At 44.4% G+C, this 15,541-nt stretch overlaps 1 protein-coding gene across 4 annotated transcripts in view; it reads right to left on the minus strand.

Moving 5' to 3' along the window:
• The window catches only part of RTKN (rhotekin), a 92,941-nt gene that overhangs the window by 23,075 nt on the left and 54,325 nt on the right, over window positions 1-15,541 (minus strand). For all 4 annotated transcript variants that reach the window (XM_040419468.1, XM_040419471.1, XM_040419470.1 and 1 more), the window contains 2 exons: window positions 4,513-4,574; window positions 1,591-1,644 (listed from right to left, as the gene is read on the minus strand). In XM_040419468.1, the coding sequence (XP_040275402.1) occupies window positions 1,591-1,644; window positions 4,513-4,574 (116 nt within the window). The remainder of the gene's footprint in view (window positions 1-1,590; window positions 1,645-4,512; window positions 4,575-15,541) is intronic.

Raw genomic sequence — 15,541 nt, forward strand, 5'->3', positions numbered from 1 at the left:
CGTGTTCTCTGTGTGTATGTAGTGGGCATGCTCCTGTACATGTAGTGAGCGTGTTCTGTGTGTGTATGTAGTGGGCATGCTCCTGTACATGTAGTGGGCGTGTTCTCTGTGTGTATGTAGTGGGCATGCTCCTGTACATGTAGTGAGCGTGTTCTGTGTGTGTATGTAGTGAGCATGCTCCTGTACATGTAGTGAGCGTGTTCTGTGTATGTAGTGGGCATGCTCCTGTACATGTAGTAAGCGTGTTCTGTGTGTGTATGTAGTGGGCATGCTCCTGTACATGTAGTGAGCGTGTTCTCTGTGTATGTAGTGGGCATGCTCCTGTACATGTAGTGAGCGTGTTCTGTGTGTGTATGTAGTGGGCATGCTCCTGTACATGTAGTGAGCATGTTCTCTGTGTATGTAGTGGGCATGCTCCTGTACATGTAGTGAGCGTGTTCTGTGTGTGTATGTAGTGGGCATGCTCCTGTACATGTAGTGGGCGTGCTCCTATACATGTAGTGGGCATGCTCCTGTACATGTAGTGGGCGTGTTCTGTGTGTATGTAGTGGGCATGCTCCTGTACATGTAGTGAGCGTGTTCTCTGTGTGTATGTAGTGGGCATGCTCCTGTACATGTAGTGGGCGTGTTCTGTGTGTGTATGTAGTGGGCATGCTCCTGTACATGTAGTGAGCGTGTTCTCTGTGTGTGTATGTAGTGGGCATGCTCCTGTACATGTAGTGAGCGTGTTCTCTGTGTGCATGTAGTGGGCGTGCTCCTGTACATGTAGTGGGCGTGTTCTCTGTGTGTATGTAGTGGGCATGCTCCTGTACATGTAGTGAGCGTGTTCTGTGTGTGTATGTAGTGGGCATGCTCCTGTACATGTAGTGAGCGTGTTCTCTGTGTGCATGTAGTGGGCGTGCTCCTGTACATGTAGTGAGCGTGTTCTCTGTGTATGTAGTGGGCGTGCTCCCGTACATGTAGTGAGCGTGTTCTGTGTGTGTATGTAGTGGGCATGCTCCTGTACATGTAGTGAGCGTGTTCTGTGTGTGTATGTAGTGGGCATGCTCCTGTACATGTAGTGAGCGTGTTCTGTGTGTGTATGTAGTGGGCATGCTCCTGTACATGTAGTGAGCGTGTTCTCTGTGTGTATGTAGTGGGCATGCTCCTGTACATGTAGTGAGCGTGTTCTGTGTGTGTATGTAGTGGGCATGCTCCTGTACATGTAGTGGGCGTGTTCTCTGTGTGTATGTAGTGGGCATGCTCCTGTACATGTAGTGAGCGTGTTCTGTGTGTGTATGTAGTGGGCATGCTCCTGTACGTGTAGTGGGCGTGTTCTGTGTGTATGTAGTGGGCATGCTCCTGTACATGTAGTGGGCGTGTTCTGTGTGTGTAGTGGGCATGCTCCTGTACATGTAGTGAGCGTGTTCTGTGTATGTAGTGGGCGTGCTCCTGTACATGTAGTGGGCGTGTTCTCTGTGTATGTAGTGATCAGTCTCATGATCTTCACCGCAGCTAATTATTGGGACAAGACATGAGCTCAGGAGATACTGGGGGCGGGGCACTGGGTGTATTAGGCCACGCCCACCATAACAAGAACTGGAAACTCACCCCCCTTATTCTTAAAATATTCACTGTCTTTCCACATCAGGGGGATCCGCAGATCTGAGGGAAAGAAGACGACAATATATAATACTCCAGATACATACCCCCATATATAATACTCCAGATACATACCCCCCATATATAATACTCCAGATACATACCCCCCATATATAATACTCCAGATACATACCCCCACATATAGTACCCCAGATATATACCCTCATATATAATACCCCAGATACATACCCCCCATATATAATACTCCAGATACATACCCCCATATATATAATACTCCAGATACATACCCCCATATATAGTACTCCAGATACATACCCCCCATATATATAATACCCCAGATACATACCCCCCATATATAATACTCCAGATACATACCCCCACATATAGTACCCCAGATATATACCCCCATATATAATACCCCAGATACATACCCCCCATATATAATACTCCAGATACATACCCCCCATATAAATATATAATACCCCAGGTACATACCCCCCATATATAATACTCCAGATACATACCCCCATATATAATACTCCAGATACATACCCCCATATATATAATACTCCAGATACATACCCCCATATATATATATAACACTCCAGATACATACCCCCATATATAATACTCCAGATACATACCCCCCATATATAATACTCCAGATACATACCCCCCATATATATATATAATACCCCAGGTACATACCCCCCATATATAATACTCCAGATACATACCCCCATATATAATACTCCAGATACATACCGCCACATATAGTACCCCAGATACATATCCCCACATATAATATCCCAGATACATACCCCCACATATAGTACCCCAGATACATATCCCCACATATAGTACCCCATATACATACCCCTATATATATAATACCCCAGATACATTCCCCCATATATAATACCCCAGATACATACCCCCTTATACAATACCCCAGATACATACCCCCACATATAGTATTTCAGATACAATACCCCAGATACATACCCCCACATATAGTATTTCAGATACATACCCTCCATATATAATACCCCATATATAGTACTCCAGATACATACCCCCCATATATAATACCCCAGGTAAAAACTATCCAATATATAATAGCCCAGATACATACCCCCCATATATAATACTCCAGGTACATACCCCCCATATAAAATACCCCAGGAACATACCCCCCATATATAATACCCCAGGTACCTACACGCCATATATAATACCCCAGATACATATCCCATAATTATATAATACCCCAGGCAACTACCCCCATATATTATACCCTAGATAAATACCTTTCAATATATATTACCCCAAGTACATACCCCCCATATATAATGATTCAGGTACATACCCACTATATATAATACTCCAGATACATACCCCCACATATAGTACCCCAGATACATACCCCCATATATATAAAACCCCAGATACATACCCCCACATATAGTACCCCAGATACATACCCCCATATATATAATACCGCAGATACATACCCCCATATATAATACCCCAGATACATACCCCCACATATAGTATTTCAGATACATACCCTCCATATATAATACCCCAGATACATACCCCCATATATAGTACTCCAGATACATACCTCCCATATATACTACCCCAGATACATACCCCCATATACACTACCCCAGATACATACCCCTATATACAATACCCCTGATACATACCCCCATATATAGTGCCCCAGATACATACCCCCATATATAGTATCCCAGATACATACCCCCATATATAATACCCCAGATACATACTCCCATATATATTACCCCAGATACATACTCCCCATATATAATACCCTATGTACCAAATATAATACCCCAGGTAAAAACTATCTAATATATAATAGCCCAGATACATACCCCCATATATAATACCCCAGGTAAAAACTATCCAATATATAATAGCCCAGATACATACCCCCCATATATAATACTCCAGGTACATACCCCCCATATATAATCCCCCAGGTACCTACAGCCCATATATAATACCCCAGGTACCTACACGCCATATATAATACCCCAGATACATATCCCATAATTATATAATACCCCAGGCAACTACCCCCATATATTATACCCTAGATAAATACCTTTCAATATATATTACCCCAGGTACATACCCAACATATATAGTACCCCAGGTACATAACATCAATATATAAATACCCCATGTACCAGATAAAATACCCCAGGTAAAAACCATCCAATAAATAATAGCCCCGATACATACCCCAAATATAAAATACCCCAGGTACATACCCCCATATATATATATATTACCCTAGATACATATCCCATAATATAGAATACCCCAAGAACTACCCCTATATATGATACCCCAGATAAATACCTTCCAATATATATTACCCTAAATACATACCCCCCATATATAATGATTCAGGTACATACCCACTATATATAAATCTATATTACACTAGATACATACCCCCATATATACTACATCAGATGCATCCCCTCCAATATATAATACCCCAGGTTTTGCAGATACATAACCCCATATATACTACCCCAGTTACATACCCTCCAATATATAATACCCCAGGTACAATCCCTGCTAACGAATATTACCCCAGATACAGTCCCTCTCATTTATAATACTCCACATCCATACCCTGCTTTTATATATTGCACCAGACACATACCTTCCATATACAGTTTAATACTTTAGATACAAACCTCCCATATAAAATACCCGAGATACATATTCTCCAATATATAATACTCCAGGTACAAACAATGCTCATCTCCCCCACAAATCTGTATGACTCCAGACGCACTTTACAGACATTTATTGATCCGAAATCCTCAGAACACTTCACTATATAACGTCAGATACACAAACCTGAGATCGACAGTTTTCCTTTGCAAGGAAGACGTTCATCAACAGAGCCGCCATCTGAAGGCCTGAAGAAGACAATGACAGTGAGGACCTTCATGTGTGAAGAAAGCAATAAAAGAGAAACACGGTATATTATAACGGTGCAGGAGTGACACAGACCATGTCTCCTCTGCCTCTGACTGTATACACATTACTGGATGTCCAGTCATCACCATATAATACTGAGGTACAGGAGTGACACAGACCATGTCTCCCCTGCCTCTGACTGTATACACATTACTGGATGTCCAGTCATCTCCATATAATACTGAGGTACAGGAGTGACACAGACCATGTCTCCTCTGCCTCTGACTGTATACACATTACTGGATGTCCAGTCATCACCATATAATACTGAGGTACAGGAGTGACACAGACCATGTCTCCTCTGCCTCTGACTGTATACACATTACTGGATGTCCAGTCATCACTATATAATACTGAGGTACAGGAGTGACACAGACCATGTCTCCTCTGCCTCTGACTGTATACACATTACTGGATGTCCAGTCATCTCCATATAATACTGAGGTACAGGAGTGACACAGACCATGTCTCCTCTGCCTCTGACTGTATACACATTACTGGATGTCCAGTCATCTCCATATAATACTGAGGTACAGGAGTGACACAGACCATGTCTCCCCTGCCTCTGACTGTATACACATTACTGGATGTCCAGTCATCACCATATAATACTGAGGTACAGCAGTGACACAGACCATGTCTCCTCTGCCTCTGACTGTATACACATTACTGGATGTCCAGTCATCACCATATAATACTGAGGTACAGCAGTGACACAGATCATGTCTCCTCTGCCTCTGACTGTATACACATTACTGGATGTCCAGTCATCTCCATATAATACTGAGGTACAGCAGTGACACAGACCATGTCTCCCCTGCCTCTGACTGTATACACATTACTGGATGTCCAGTCATCACCATATAATACTGAGGTACAGCAGTGACACAGACCATGTCTCCCCTGCCTCTGACTGTATACACATTACTGGATGTCCAGTCATCACCATATAATACTGAGGTACAGCAGTGACACAGACCATGTCTCCTCTGCCTCTGACTGTATACACATTACTGGATGTCCAGTCATCTCCATATAATACTGAGGTACAGCAGTGACACAGACCATGTCTCCTCTGCCTCTGACTGTATACACATTACTGGATGTCCAGTCATCACCATATAATACTGAGGTACAGCAGTGACACAGATCATGTCTCCTCTGCCTCTGACTGTATACACATTACTGGTTGTCCAGTCATCTCCATATAATACTGAGGTACAGCAGTGACACAGACCATGTCTCCTCTGCCTCTGACTCTATACACATTACTGGATGTCCAGTCATCACCATATAATACTGAGGTACAGCAGTGACACAGACCATGTCTCCTCTGCCTCTGACTGTATACACATTACTGGATGTCCAGTCATCTCCATATAATACTGAGGTACAGCAGTGACACAGACCATGTCTCCTCTGCCTCTGACTGTATACACATTACTGGATGTCCAGTCATCTCCATATAATACTGAGGTACAGCAGTGACACAGACCATGTCTCCTCTGCCTCTGACTGTATACACATTACTGGATGTCCAGTCATCTCCATATAATACTGAGGTACAGGAGTGACACAGACCATGTCTCCTCTGCCTCTGACTGTATACACATTACTGGATGTCCAGTCATCTCCATATAATACTGAGGTACAGCAGTGACACAGACCATGTCTCCTCTGCCTCTGACTGTATACACATTACTGGATGTCCAGTCATCACCATATAATACTGAGGTACAGCAGTGACACAGACCATGTCTCCCCTGCCTCTGACTGTATACACATTACTGGATGTCCAGTCATCACCATATAATACTGAGGTACAGCAGTGACACAGACCATGTCTCCTCTGCCTCTGACTGTATACACATTACTGGATGTCCAGTCATCTCCATATAATACTGAGGTACAGCAGTGACACAGACCATGTCTCCCTGCCTCTGACTGTATACACATTACTGGATGTCCAGTCATCACCATATAATACTGAGGTACAGCAGTGACACAGACCATGTCTCCTCTGCCTCTGACTGTATACACATTACTGGATGTCCAGTCATCACCATATAATACTGAGGTACAGCAGTGACACAGATCATGTCTCCTCTGCCTCTGACTGTATACACATTACTGGTTGTCCAGTCATCTCCATATAATACTGAGGTACAGCAGTGACACAGACCATGTCTCCTCTGCCTCTGACTCTATACACATTACTGGATGTCCAGTCATCACCATATAATACTGAGGTACAGCAGTGACACAGACCATGTCTCCTCTGCCTCTGACTGTATACACATTACTGGATGTCCAGTCATCTCCATATAATACTGAGGTACAGCAGTGACACAGACCATGTCTCCTCTGCCTCTGACTGTATACACAGTACTGGATGTCCAGTCATCTCCATATAATACTGAGGTACAGCAGTGACACAGATCATGTCTCCCCTGCCTCTGACTGTATACACATTACTGGATGTCCAGTCATCACCATATAATACTGAGGTACAGGAGTGACACAGACCATGTCTCCTCTGCCTCTGACTGTATACACATTACTGGATGTCCAGTCATCTCCATATAATACTGAGGTACAGCAGTGACACAGACCATGTCTCCTCTGCCTCTGACTGTATACACATTACTGGATGTCCAGTCATCTCCATATAATACTGAGGTACAGGAGTGACACAGACCATGTCTCCTCTGCCTCTGACTGTATACACAGTACTGGATGTCCAGTCATCTCCATATAATACTGAGGTACAGCAGTGACACAGACCATGTCTCCCCTGCCTCTGACTGTATACACATTACTGGATGTCCAGTCATCTCCATATAATACTGAGGTACAGCAGTGACACAGACCATGTCTCCTCTGCCTCTGACTGTATACACATTACTGGATGTCCAGTCATCACCATATAATACTGAGGTACAGCAGTGACACAGACCATGTCTCCTCTGCCTCTGACTGTATACACATTACTGGATGTCCAGTCATCTCCATATAATACTGAGGTACAGGAGTGACACAGACCATGTCTCCTCTGCCTCTGACTGTATACACATTACTGGATGTCCAGTCATCTCCATATAATACTGAGGTACAGCAGTGACACAGACCATGTCTCCCCTGCCTCTGACTGTATACACATTACTGGATGTCCAGTCATCTCCATATAATACTGAGGTACAGCAGTGACACAGACCATGTCTCCTCTGCCTCTGACTGTATACACATTACTGGATGTCCAGTCATCACCATATAATACTGAGGTACAGCAGTGACACAGACCATGTCTCCCCTGCCTCTGACTGTATACACATTACTGGATGTCCAGTCATCACCATATTATACTGAGGTACAGCAGTGACACAGACCATGTCTCCTCTGCCTCTGACTGTATACACATTACTGGATGTCCAGTCATCTCCATATAATACTGAGGTACAGCAGTGACACAGACCATGTCTCCTCTGCCTCTGACTGTATACACATTACTGGATGTCCAGTCATCTCCATATAATACTGAGGTACAGGAGTGACACAGACCATGTCTCCTCTGCCTCTGACTGTATACACATTACTGGATGTCCAGTCATCTCCATATAATACTGAGGTACAGCAGTGACACAGACCATGTCTCCTCTGCCTCTGACTGTATACACAGTACTGGATGTCCAGTCATCTCCATATAATACTGAGGTACAGCAGTGACACAGACCATGTCTCCTCTGCCTCTGACTGTATACACATTACTGGATGTCCAGTCATCTCCATATAATACTGAGGTACAGCAGTGACACAGATCATGTCTCCTCTGCCTCTGACTGTATACACATTACTGGATGTCCAGTCATCTCCATATAATACTGAGGTACAGGAGTGACACAGACCATGTCTCCCCTGCCTCTGACTGTATACACATTACTGGATGTCCAGTCATCACCATATAATACTGAGGTACAGCAGTGACACAGACCATGTCTCCTCTGCCTCTGACTGTATACACATTACTGGATGTCCAGTCATCTCCATATAATACTGAGGTACAGGAGTGACACAGACCATGTCTCCTCTGCCTCTGACTGTATACACAGTACTGGATGTCCAGTCATCTCCATATAATACTGAGGTACAGCAGTGACACAGATCATGTCTCCTCTGCCTCTGACTGTATACACATTACTGGATGTCCAGTCATCTCCATATAATACTGAGGTACAGCAGTGACACAGACCATGTCTCCCCTGCCTCTGACTGTATACACATTACTGGATGTCCAGTCATCACCATATAATACTGAGGTACAGGAGTGACACAGACCATGTCTCCCCTGCCTCTGACTGTATACACATTACTGGATGTCCAGTCATCTCCATATAATACTGAGGTACAGCAGTGACACAGACCATGTCTCCTCTGCCTCTGACTGTATACACATTACTGGATGTCCAGTCATCACCATATAATACTGAGGTACAGGAGTGACACAGACCATGTCTCCTCTGCCTCTGACTGTATACACATTACTGGATGTCCAGTCATCACCATATAATACTGAGGTACAGCAGTGACACAGACCATGTCTCCCCTGCCTCTGACTGTATACACATTACTGGATGTCCAGTCATCACTATATAATACTGAGGTACAGGAGTGACACAGACCATGTCTCCTCTGCCTCTGACTGTATACACATTACTGGATGTCCAGTCATCTCCATATAATACTGAGGTACAGCAGTGACACAGACCATGTCTCCTCTGCCTCTGACTGTATACACATTACTGGATGTCCAGTCATCTCCATATAATACTGAGGTACAGCAGTGACACAGACCATGTCTCCTCTGCCTCTGACTGTATACACATTACTGGATGTCCAGTCATCACCATATAATACTGAGGTACAGCAGTGACACAGACCATGTCTCCTCTGCCTCTGACTGTATACACATTACTGGATGTCCAGTCATCTCCATATAATACTGAGGTACAGCAGTGACACAGACCATGTCTCTTCTGCCTCTGACTGTATACACAGTACTGGATGTCCAGTCATCACCATATAATACTGAGGTACAGCAGTGACACAGACCATGTCTCCTCTGCCTCTGACTGTATACACATTACTGGATGTCCAGTCATCTCCATATAATACTGAGGTACAGCAGTGACACAGACCATGTCTCCTCTGCCTCTGACTGTATACACATTACTGGATGTCCAGTCATCTCCATATAATACTGAGGTACAGGAGTGACACAGACCATGTCTCCTCTGCCTCTGACTGTATACACATTACTGGATGTCCAGTCATCACCATATAATACTGAGGTACAGGAGTGACACAGACCATGTCTCCTCTGCCTCTGACTGTATACACATTACTGGATGTCCAGTCATCACCATATAATACTGAGGTACAGGAGTGACACAGACCATGTCTCCTCTGCCTCTGACTGTATACACATTACTGGATGTCCAGTCATCTCCATATAATACTGAGGTACAGGAGTGACACAGACCATGTCTCCTCTGCCTCTGACTGTATACACATTACTGGATGTCCAGTCATCACCATATAATACTGAGGTACAGGAGTGACACAGACCATGTCTCCTCTGCCTCTGACTGTATACACATTACTGGATGTCCAGTCATCACCATATAATACTGAGGTACAGGAGTGACACAGACCATGTCTCCTCTGCCTCTGACTGTATACACATTACTGGATGTCCAGTCATCTCCATATAATACTGAGGTACAGCAGTGACACAGACCATGTTTCCCCTGCCTCTGACTGTATACACATTACTGGATGTCCAGTCATCACCATATAATACTGAGGTACAGCAGTGACACAGACCATGTCTCCTCTGCCTCTGACTGTATACACATTACTGGATGTCCAGTCATCTCCATATAATACTGAGGTACAGCAGTGACACAGACCATGTCTCCTCTGCCTCTGACTGTATACACATTACTGGATGTCCAGTCATCACCATATAATATTGAGGTACAGCAGTGACACAGACCATGTCTCCCCTGCCTCTGACTGTATACACATTACTGGATGTCCAGTCATCACCATATAATACTGAGGTACAGCAGTGACACAGACCATGTCTCCTCTGCCTCTGACTGTATACACATTACTGGATGTCCAGTCATCACCATATAATACTGAGGTACAGCAGTGACACAGATCATGTCTCCTCTGCCTCTGACTGTATACACATTACTGGATGTCCAGTCATCACCATATAATACTGAGGTACAGCAGTGACACAGACCATGTCTCCTCTGCCTCTGACTGTATACACATTACTGGATGTCCAGTCATCTCCATATAATACTGAGGTACAGCAGTGACACAGACCATGTCTCCTCTGCCTCTGACTGTATACACATTACTGGATGTCCAGTCATCTCCATATAATACTGAGGTACAGGAGTGACACAGACCATGTCTCCTCTGCCTCTGACTGTATACACATTACTGGATGTCCAGTCATCTCCATATAATACTGAGGTACAGCAGTGACACAGACCATGTCTCTTCTGCCTCTGACTGTATACACAGTACTGGATGTCCAGTCATCACCATATAATACTGAGGTACAGCAGTGACACAGACCATGTCTCCTCTGCCTCTGACTGTATACACATTACTGGATGTCCAGTCATCTCCATATAATACTGAGGTACAGGAGTGACACAGACCATGTCTCCTCTGCCTCTGACTGTATACACATTACTGGATGTCCAGTCATCACCATATAATACTGAGGTACAGCAGTGACACAGACCATGTCTCCTCTGCCTCTGACTGTATACACATTACTGGATGTCCAGTCATCACCATATAATACTGAGGTACAGCAGTGACACAGACCATGTCTCCTCTGCCTCTGACTGTATACACATTACTGGATGTCCAGTCATCTCCATATAATACTGAGGTACAGCAGTGACACAGACCATGTCTCTTCTGCCTCTGACTGTATACACAGTACTGGATGTCCAGTCATCACCATATAATACTGAGGTACAGCAGTGACACAGACCATGTCTCCTCTGCCTGTGACTGTATACACATTACTGGATGTCCAGTCATCTCCATATAATACTGAGGTACAGCAGTGACACAGACCATGTCTCCTCTGCCTCTGACTGTATACACATTACTGGATGTCCAGTCATCTCCATATAATACTGAGGTACAGCAGTGACACAGACCATGTCTCCTCTGCCTCTGACTGTATACACATTACTGGATGTCCAGTCATCACCATATAATACTGAGGTACAGCAGTGACACAGACCATGTCTCCCCTGCCTCTGACTGTATACACATTACTGGATGTCCAGTCATCTCCATATAATACTGAGGTACAGCAGTGACACAGACCATGTCTCCTCTGCCTCTGACTGTATACACATTACTGGATGTCCAGTCATCACCATATAATACTGAGGTACAGCAGTGACACAGATCATGTCTCCTCTGCCTCTGACTGTATACACATTACTGGATGTCCAGTCATCACCATATAATACTGAGGTACAGCAGTGACACAGACCATGTCTCCTCTGCCTCTGACTGTATACACATTACTGGATGTCCAGTCATCTCCATATAATACTGAGGTACAGCAGTGACACAGACCATGTCTCCCCTGCCTCTGACTGTATACACATTACTGGATGTCCAGTCATCTCCATATAATACTGAGGTACAGCAGTGACACAGACCATGTCTCCTCTGCCTCTGACTGTATACACATTACTGGATGTCCAGTCATCACCATATAATACTGAGGTACAGCAGTGACACAGATCATGTCTCCTCTGCCTCTGACTGTATACACATTACTGGATGTCCAGTCATCACCATATAATACTGAGGTACAGCAGTGACACAGATCATGTCTCCTCTGCCTCTGACTGTATACACATTACTGGATGTCCAGTCATCTCCATATAATACTGAGGTACAGCAGTGACACAGACCATGTCTCCTCTGCCTCTGACTGTATACACATTACTGGATGTCCAGTCATCTCCATATAATACTGAGGTACAGCAGTGACACAGACCATGTCTCCTCTGCCTCTGACTGTATACACATTACTGGATGTCCAGTCATCACCATATAATACTGAGGTACAGCAGTGACACAGATCATGTCTCCTCTGCCTCTGACTGTATACACATTACTGGATGTCCAGTCATCACCATATAATACTGAGGTACAGCAGTGACACAGATCATGTCTCCTCTGCCTCTGACTGTATACACATTACTGGATGTCCAGTCATCTCCATATAATACTGAGGTACAGCAGTGACACAGACCATGTCTCCTCTGCCTCTGACTGTATACACATTACTGGATGTCCAGTCATCTCCATATAATACTGAGGTACAGGAGTGACACAGACCATGTCTCCCCTGCCTCTGACTGTATACACATTACTGGATGTCCAGTCATCACCATATAATACTGAGGTACAGGAGTGACACAGACCATGTCTCCTCTGCCTCTGACTGTATACACATTACTGGATGTCCAGTCATCTCCATATAATACTGAGGTACAGGAGTGACACAGACCATATCTCCTCTGCCTCTGACTGTATACACATTACTGGATGTCCAGTCATCACCATATAATACTGAGGTACAGCAGTGACACAGACCATGTCTCCCCTGCCTCTGACTGTATACACATTACTGGATGTCCAGTCATCACCATATAATACTGAGGTACAGGAGTGACACAGATCATGTCTCCCCTGCCTCTGACTGTATACACATTACTGGATGTCCAGTCATCACCATATAATACTGAGGTACAGGAGTGACACAGACCATGTCTCCCCTGCCTCTGACTGTATACACATTACTGGATGTCCAGTCATCTCCATATAATACTGAGGTACAGCAGTGACACAGATCATGTCTCCCCTGCCTCTGACTGTATACACATTACTGGATGTCCAGTCATCACCATATAATACTGAGGTACAGGAGTGACACAGACCATGTCTCCTCTGCCTCTGACTGTATACACAGTACTGGATGTCCAGTCATCACTATATAATACTGAGGTACAGCAGTGACACAGATCATGTCTCCTCTGCCTCTGACTGTATACACATTACTGGATGTCCAGTCATCTCCATATAATACTGAGGTACAGCAGTGACACAGATCATGTCTCCTCTGCCTCTGACTGTATACACATTACTGGATGTCCAGTCATCACCATATAATACTGAGGTACAGGAGTGACACAGATCATGTCTCCTCTGCCTCTATACACATTACTGGATGTCCAGTCATCTCCATATAATACTGAGGTACAGGAGTGACACAGACCATGTCTCCTCTGCCTCTGACTGTATACACATTACTGGATGTCCAGTCATCACCATATAATACTGAGGTACAGCAGTGACACAGACCATGTCTCCTCTGCCTCTGACTGTATACACATTACTGGATGTCCAGTCATCACCATATAATACTGAGGTACAGGAGTGACACAGACCATGTCTCCTCTGCCTCTGACTGTATACACATTACTGGATGTCCAGTCATCTCCATATAATACTGAGGTACAGCAGTGACACAGACCATGTCTCCCCTGCCTCTGACTGTATACACATTACTGGATGTCCAGTCATCACCATATAATACTGAGGTACAGCAGTGACACAGACCATGTCTCCCCTGCCTCTGACTGTATACACATTACTGGATGTCCAGTCATCCCCATATAATACTGAGGTACAGGAGTGACACAGACCATGTCTCCTCTGCCTCTGACTGTATACACATTACTGGATGTCCAGTCATCTCCATATAATACTGAGGTACAGGAGTGACACAGACCATGTCTCCTCTGCCTCTGACTGTATACACATTACTGGATGTCCAGTCATCTCCATATAATACTGAGGTACAGGAGTGACACAGACCATGTCTCCTCTGCCTCTGACTGTATACACATTACTGGATGTCCAGTCATCACCATATAATACTGAGGTACAGCAGTGACACAGACCATGTCTCCCCTGCCTCTGACTGTATACACATTACTGGATGTCCAGTCATCACCATATAATACTGAGGTACAGGAGTGACACAGACCATGTCTCCTCTGCCTCTGACTGTATACACATTACTGGATGTCCAGTCATCTCCATATAATACTGAGGTACAGGAGTGACACAGACCATGTCTCCTCTGCCTCTGACTGTATACACATTACTGGATGTCCAGTCATCACCATATAATACTGAGGTACAGGAGTGACACAGACCATGTCTCCTCTGCCTCTGACTGTATACACATTACTGGATGTCCAGTCATCACCATATAATACTGAGGTACAGGAGTGACACAGACCATGTCTCCCCTGCCTCTGACTGTATACACATTACTGGATGTCCAGTCATCTCCATATAATACTGAGGTACAGGAGTGACACAGACCATGTCTCCCCTGCCTCTGACTGTATACACATTACTGGATGTCCAGTCATCTCCATATAATACTGAGGTACAGCAGTGACACAGACCATGTCTCCTCTGCCTCTCACTGTATACACATTACTGGATGTCCAGTCATCACCATATAATACTGAGGTACAGCAGTGACACAGATCATGTCTCCCCTGCCTCTGACTGTATACACATTACTGGATGTCCAGTCATCACTATATAATACTGAGGTACAGCAGTGACACAGACCATGTCTCCCCTGCCTCTGACTGTATACACATTACTGGATGTCCAGTCATCACCATATAATACTGAGGTACAGCAGTGACACAGACCATGTCTCCTCTGCCTCTGACTGTATACACATTACTGGATGTCC

The sequence above is a fragment of the Bufo bufo genome, chromosome 2, assembly GCF_905171765.1.
Source record: "Bufo bufo chromosome 2, aBufBuf1.1, whole genome shotgun sequence".
In the NCBI taxonomy this organism is placed as follows: Eukaryota; Metazoa; Chordata; class Amphibia; order Anura; family Bufonidae; genus Bufo; species Bufo bufo.